We start from the raw sequence: 7,755 nt of genomic DNA, 5'->3' as shown, positions 1-7,755 counted from the left end.
AGTTAATACTCACACTATCTAATTGTCCCGAGCAGCCCCGAAAGATCATAACATGTATTAAATTATAATTTTGCTGAGACACAGGTTTGCCTTGCTCATGTCATGCTGCAAAGCTGAGATTTGTGAGTAAAACACTTAACTGGTAAGTGGCCTGGCCAGCTGTCCTGAGTTCCCAATTCAATAAGGCTTTGTTGTGCTGTTACAGTATTTTTTTTAAGGGTCTGAGAATTACTTTAAGATTTAGTGCAGCTATGTCTTACTGTATTTTTGGAAGAAATGGTATGCTAAAATGTCTTCTGTGGATATCACGGGTAACGGGAGATGTATTTAGACTTTGTAGCCCACATTTTTACCCTGTTTTCATCAGGTACCATAATTACCAAAGCATTTCCCCAACACTGGTAAAAACATAAATATTTTTCATGGCCGCATAGCATTATATCATGTACCTTGATTTACTGAAACATTTCCTTGTTGTTGGGAGTTTTTATTATTTGGGATTTTTTCCCTCAATATTACAATTACAGACATTAGTATCTTTGAGCATAAAGCATTTTCTTCATTTTGGATCGTTTCCTTAAGAGTAGAATCTCAGATGGGCCATCATAAGGTCAGTGGACATAAACATTTTTAGAACATTTGCCAAATTGCTTTCCAAAAGAATTGTACTGTTTTCTTAAAAGATGCCCTTTACTTGCTCGGGGCTCCATACTCTCGCCAGTATTATTTATTGAATCCATTGTTTATTTGACAAGTGAACAAGTCTCATTGTTTTGATTGCATTTCTTCGATTATTTGTGAGTTGAATATTTGTCCATATATCTAACTTCTATTTTCCTTTTCATAAATAGCCTAAGTTTTTTAATTAAAGCGATACATTATTATTACATGTTAGAGAAATTTTTTTCCTCATATATTCTATAGAACAGTAGTTCTGAGAAATGCTCCATCCAAGTAATACCGTAGTTCAGTAATACTGGGGTCGGGGAGAGGGAACGCTGTGTTTCATTTTTGTCTCCTAAAGATTCATGCAGTGTAGACTCTGAGAAGTCCTGCAGTGGAGAAATCTGTGTTACTCAGAGCTTCCCATCTGATTTGGCCCCAGACCCTTTTTTACTCCATGACTGATATTACTATTTTGAGATACCAGTGTTTCCTGGAACACACTTTGGGAAATGCTGTTTTGGAGAAAAGGTGGAAATTGTGTGTATAACAAGTAAATCTTTCCTTCAAGTTAGATTTACTCACTGGCAAATGTATTTCAGAGGTCACGATATAGGGAAGGAATAACTAATAGGAATGGTTCCCTGGATCACTACGCTCACTCTGAAAGGATGCTTAGGTATCAGGGAATTCTTTCATAAAAGAAGTGATTCACTCTTTGATGAATGAGTTAGGAGGCCACCTTGGGTCTGTTCATTGATTTCTAATTCACGGTTCACTTTAGTCAGACATTCAGGTTTTCACTCAAATTTGAAAGCTGTCTTTAAGAAATAGAATTGTATAACATGTAAGCTCTACACAGTCTTAGAATTGGAGATTGACTCATGTATTTTTTTTCTTCTATATTCATGCTCCAGTGCTGGGCCACTGGTGCTGCTCCCTTTCCCATGTGGATCCCTCTAGATCCCACTAGAGTTCTACCAAAATGTAGTAGACTTTTAAAAACATGTCTTGTGATACAGATAGGTACAACTCACACACAGGGGAGACTGGGTTATTACCTTGTAAAACTGGTGCACCAGTCCCCTGGGCCATGGCCCCAGCAAGGACCCTGCCTGTCGGAGTGTTGGAGACCGAGATCAGTGACATGTTTGGGTGGAGTGTATTTCTCCCATATCCAAGACTCTTTTTATTAAATTTCATCTGGTTAAAGGAATTATGACATAGATGATCAGGAGTCCACCTACAGCTGGCTAAATTGCAAGGTCATCAGATAAGAACAGGACGAAAGAACTTTTATTAAAAACACAGAACTCCTTCCCCAAGTCCAAAAGACTTCGTGAAGGTTGAGCATGGTAGGCTTCAAATGGTGGCGGGGTGGTGACCATGATGGCTTAACATGGTGTGTCAGAGCCTAAGCTACATGATGAGGGTGTCTTTCTGGGTCATCGACTCAGCATGGTTATCAGACCCTGAATAGGGCAAGGGCATCCCTGTGGTATGGATGGCAGGGGTGGGGAGGGCATCTGAGCCAGAGAGCAGCCTGGCTGAGGGTTTCGGAGCTGATGGATGAGGAGGTTGTTTACGTGGGACAGTGGTTGACAGTGGCTGGGCACTGGATGTCAGAATTCTAGTGGGATCTACAGGGATCCATGTGGGAAGGGGGACCACACCAGTGGCCCAGCACTGGGGTGTTTGAGCCTGGAGTGGGTGGATGGTGGTGGCCTAGCACTGGATGTCAATATCAAGGAGGGCATCTAGGTGGATAAGGAGATGGGGCATTGATTAAAAAAAAATTGATTTCATACAAAGTAAGTATATTAAGAAAATAGGGGCAAGATTTTTCACTTTTGTGGAATACAGTTATAAATATGTAAAGAGAGGAAAGTAGAATGATTCCTATGATGGATTAGAATTAGAGCCGTTGCTATGAACCCATGGCTTTCAATATGTGACAGATGTAGAAATAGAGCTGTAGGTGTGTGTAGTGGGTCCGTGTGTGTATGATGTATTCCCTGGCTCTATCCACTGAAAAAGTAGGGTCAGCAATATTCAGGTCGCAGGGAGCATTCCTAGTGCCCAAATCTTGGTTTCTCTGTGACATTTTCCACTAAAAGAAGCCAGGGTTCCCTGAAAAAATGTCTAATTCCAGGGCTGGGGCAGGGAAAGTATAAGATAAGCCTGGAATATCTTTTTGTGCCAAAATTAAGGAAGTGCTCCAAACATGATGGAGACACATCAGAAAGACACAAAAGTGAGCTCGAAGAGACAAGGGATCCCCACTAGTCATATCTGGGACACTTTGAGCATCAAAACAAATAACAATAGCAAAAGATCATCACCTATTGAACAAACCAGGAAACCATGTGTCCATACTAATATAAATAAGTAAATAGATAAATTAGAAGTTTGTTGAGGAATGGGATATTCATATAAAGTATTGCTCTATAAAATGCTTACTAAACACAAAGGGTAAATGAGTAGCCTCACAGTAGAGACATCAGATGAATTAATCAAAATGAACATCATCAGTAACAGAATGCATTGGAATCTGAGTCAGTAGAAAACATCAGACAATCGAGAGTTATTCTGTAAAATGGCTGGTCTCACTCTCAAGTTCATACAAATCTAGGAAAGACAGGAACTTTTCCAGACTGGTGAAGACTAGAGACTCATAACTAAAGGCAATTTGTGATTCTGAACAGGATTATTTTGCTATCAAGGACATTCTTTGCACAGTTGACAAAACTTGATGGGATCTGCGGTTTAGATGGTAATGTGTTAAATTCTTGATCTTGAGGATTCATGGTAGTTATATAGGGCAGTGTCCTTTATATTTATGGATGATAGGGTATAATGTTAGCAACTTACTCTCAAATAGTTCAGAAAATAAAAAAGACTTTTGTGCTGTCTTGCAATTATTCTGTAAATTTGAGATTGTTTCAGAGCAAAATTGAACACTTGTGTGCATGCACACATACATTTCTCTCCTCTGCGAGAAACTTGAGTAATTTATCAGAGTTCATATTGAAACAGGCTTTTAATCTGGGCTCATCCTCTTTTCTTCTACTTTAAATTCACTATCAGAAACAGCTGTCCAGCAATGTGGAGGGCTCTGGGCTTGAACACAGAAAACCTGTTCCTGGCTGAGCAGCTTGCTAACTGACTGATTTGAGCCAGTTGCTTCACCCTTGAGAGCCTCAGTTTTCAATCTGTAAAGTGGGGTGGTTGTGAGGAACAAGCAGATAGCAAATGGACACAAATGTTATGTTTTATTACTATATTAATATAGAGAATTCCACAGGGTGGGAGAAATGGTTTGGGAAGAATTCTGTAAACAGTGTTCTGAGCATTTTAAAGGTGAATCTGTTTTCAGTGGAATAATTTGTATTGCTTTGCATTCCGTCTCACTAATTAAAATGCACAGCCACCATCCTATATTGCATGTTGTTGTACGTAGTTCATTTTTAACTTTCCATAATTGGAGGCTGCCGTGTGTATCCAGTGAACACTCAATAAAATTAATGGAAGGTAATGATGATGAAGACGAGACCTATAGTGTCATCGTTATTTCTCCCCACCACCCCCGCCCCGTAAGCTAGGATTGTTTTCATTTAAAAGTTGTTGCTATGGAGCCGAGAGGATAGATTCACTGGGAGCTTATGGTATGTGATCCATAAAAGGCGGTCATGGTAGGTGTCTCACTGTGTGGAAAATGTCATACTTGGTGTGGGAGGATCTATTTGGCTCTCATATTAAGCCATAAGCAGTGTCTTTTGTCTAACTCTACTTAAATATGAAACCTGTTTCTATGCTGGAGCCAGCACCTCCCTAGCCCCTCAGTCATGGGCGCCCCCCTCACTATGTGCCTAGACCTCCCTGCAGGTTTCTGACTAAGGGCTCAGCCTTGCTTTTGTTACTCAGGCCTGTTATTTCTTTCAGGAAAGTCAGTGGAATGAGCTTCTCGACACCCTGCACAGACTACCCATCCCTGACCCAGGAATGTCTGTTCATCTCAGCGTGGTAAGTCGGGGCAGAATGTTAGCAGTCACTGGGAAACGATGCCTCTGTTAACAGCAAGAAGGAGTGAGCGGTCGTCTTTTGTCATCTGCACCTCCTCCACCCCTACCGCCAAGTGCTCTGAGACCTCTGGGCTCTAGGCAGGCCAGGGAACTGCATTTCTTCCTTTCTCTGGGATTCCATGAGCAATGGGTCTCAAATGTCCCCAAGCTCCTTTCTTTCTTGCTGTCACCACTAGCATCTCCTGGATGGCAGATGCTGGGCTTAGAGTTGGATGACTGTCCCCTACCTGTCTCCTCAGCTCCTGTCCTGGGGCCCCCGCCTCACGCTTTGCCCCTCAGCATTTCTGTGCATGCCCTTTGGCTGGAGCCCATCTTGCCACCCCTGAGCCTTCAACACCACCTCTCCCCTTTCTACCAGGGTGCCCCACATTCATCCTTCAGAACTCAGATTTTAATTATGAGAAATCCTCCCCTGACACCCACCAAGGCTTAGCTAGGGTTTTTTTCTTTGGCCCAACCATCTTGTGCACTTAGCAGTACTTAGTCAACCCATGCTGGAACCATCGTTTTCCTGCCTCCCCCACCGGGACAGGGTGGGAGCGTGCCTAGCATAGGCCCTCGGACTGTTTTCTATACATGCTACATGTTCTGTAGTGTGCTAAGGTGGAAAATCCTCCAAACTGCAAATTGAGAGATTCCAGTCCTGGTCGTGATTTTGCCACTGATCAGAGTGATGTGTGTGGTTCAGTATTTCAGTTCTTGGAATTCTCTAATTTCCTAGGTCAGACCCTTGTCACCACCTTCATCGTATTCTCAGATGGACACCCTTTAGCCAGCTATTGATTGCACAGACCCTTACGTTGCGGGCTCTGAATGTTTAAAAAGTTTTGTCTTTCAACTTCATTAGAATCAGGTATAGTCTTGGTGTTTAGTAGTTATTATCTTGGTATTTGACTTCTTAAAGAAAACGAACATATCTTACAATTTTTTTTCATGATAATCAAATTGAAAGCAATATTGCTGATAAACTAATAATAGTTCTACTATTTACTAAGTTCCTGATTTTTGCCAAGTGCGCATTTCTGATGTTCAAAACAACTACAGATAGATGTTAGTGCTCTCCTTCATAGGTGAGGCTTAGAGAGGAACAGGTACTTGCCCGACCAGGGTTATGTGGTTAATGAGTAGGAAGGTTGGGGTTTTCAAACCCAGGGCTAACTTCCAAGCCGGCGTTCTTTCTACTGGGCCATGAGTGTTGAGAGGAAGGGAGGAAAGAAGGAAAGAGGAACTTGTAGAGGTTCTTGTTCATTTGAATAGAGCACAGGAAGGGAAGGAACCCTGTTACAGAAAGTCGCTTAAGGGAGACTGTTTGGAAGATGAAAAAATGAGCTTTAAATCTGCCCTAGTCTTTGCCGTATAGCTCGGCAGCCCTGCCTTTGCCTCTGTCCCTTTTCCTAAGCAGCTCGATCTCACCAGCTCAGTCTGTAATGACATCCGACAGGTAGCTGTGGCGTCGCTTGGCTGGGTCACCGGCTGCTGGGAGGAAGGGCCACTCCTTCCCCTGCCTAGCTGCCAGGCCTCAAGGACAAGCCATCACAGGGGCAGGAGGCACTGCAGGGAGGGTATGGCTGTTTCGTGCCAGTGGTTTCTAGGAATGCTTCTGACCTCCTCTGGTCCCGGCATTTCATGGGCGATGGAGCAAGACAGAATCTCAAAGGACAGCTTGGGGACGACTTGGTTTTGGAATTGCGTTGGCTCACTATTTACAATCCATTGCATCTGTAAAGGCAGATCTTTTTTCTTTCCCGTTCACAAGAGATTCCTCTCTCCATGTGGCATTTCTGATTTTGAAGTGCTAGTCTCATCTAGATTACAAAGCCTGAAATGTTGAGAAAATGACAGTCTTGGATTTTTCTTGTCTTTAGTCACAAGAGAATGTTTTCATGTGTCCGATGTAGGTGATTGAGAAAAACAGAAATGTAAACTAGCAGTCAAGAGCAATAATAATTTTCTATTAAAATACCATTTATGGAATGCTAGGCACTTAACATATATAACATTCTTCCCAACAGTTCTGAAGTAGACATTTCAATTCCCATTTACAAGTTCAAAAACTGAGGTTCTGAGCCATTAAGTGAAGTTGCCTGAAATCATACAGCTATGAAGTGGTCAACTCTGTGGTCCTGTTCTTTCCCTCGCACTGTGCCAACCATCACTTTGTGACTCCTTCACCATGGGGACATTCAACACCGAACATTTCCTGGGCCTCCCTTCTCACCATTTGGAATGGAAGTTGGCAAATGCGGCGTCAGATTTAACCTTATATTTCTACTACTTTAATCCATATTGTTAACTAGTTTCCATGCAACGTAATCTCTATTATAATACTTCGTAGGTAATATTTTAGCACAGGCACACAGATTTTGGAACAGTGCATTACAGAGGTCTTTTTTTTTTTTAAGTTATCTGTTAATAATTTTATTTTTTACTTGTTAGTGTATTATTTTAATTCAAGTGGCTTTAGCTATAATTTGCACATCAAAAGCACAGAAAAAAAAACACAGTCTGTTATAATGGAAAGAGCATAGCTCTAATTATCCAAACCCGATTTCAGCCCCAGTTCTGTCACCTGCTAACTGTGACCTTAACAAGTTACTTTACTTCTCTAAGCCTTAATTTACTCATTTGTAATGTGGAGGTAATATCTACCTTAAAATGTGTTATAGAAATTAGAGATAATATTTATAGAAGATCTTGCCTTAAACCTTCAATGTAACAGGTATTCAATAAGTATCCATTGAAAATTAGGCAAATAGCTCACACTATTATTGTTGTTATTGTCATTATTGCAGTTGTTCCCTGGGCCTTTCATTTCAGGAAGGCTATACAACTCATTTTTCTTAGAGACCTACTTAATTTTGCAATTATCCAAGAATGGTAGGGCAGGGGGACTTCCTGACATGTCACTTGGGGGTCCAGGTTTGAACTCAAGACTAAGCCGACCTTCTCTGCATGTGACCTTCCCTGGCGTTTGCACAATCCCATCTTTAATTGACCAGCTAGGCTCTTT

At 41.6% G+C, this 7,755-nt stretch overlaps 1 protein-coding gene across 1 annotated transcript in view; it reads left to right on the top strand.

Annotated features, from left to right (window-relative positions):
- The window catches only part of DENND1A (DENN domain containing 1A), a 428,365-nt gene that overhangs the window by 174,375 nt on the left and 246,235 nt on the right, over nt 1-7,755 (top strand). Inside the window, exon 6 of the mRNA XM_025051273.1 lies at nt 4,606-4,686. Within this exon, the coding sequence (XP_024907041.1) occupies nt 4,666-4,686 (21 nt within the window). The 5' untranslated portion in view covers nt 4,606-4,665. The remainder of the gene's footprint in view (nt 1-4,605; nt 4,687-7,755) is intronic.

This window comes from Pteropus alecto, unplaced genomic scaffold (assembly GCF_000325575.1).
Source record: "Pteropus alecto unplaced genomic scaffold, ASM32557v1 scaffold67, whole genome shotgun sequence".
Taxonomy (NCBI): Eukaryota; Metazoa; Chordata; class Mammalia; order Chiroptera; family Pteropodidae; genus Pteropus; species Pteropus alecto.
This window is presented reverse-complemented; position numbering and strand designations above follow the sequence as displayed.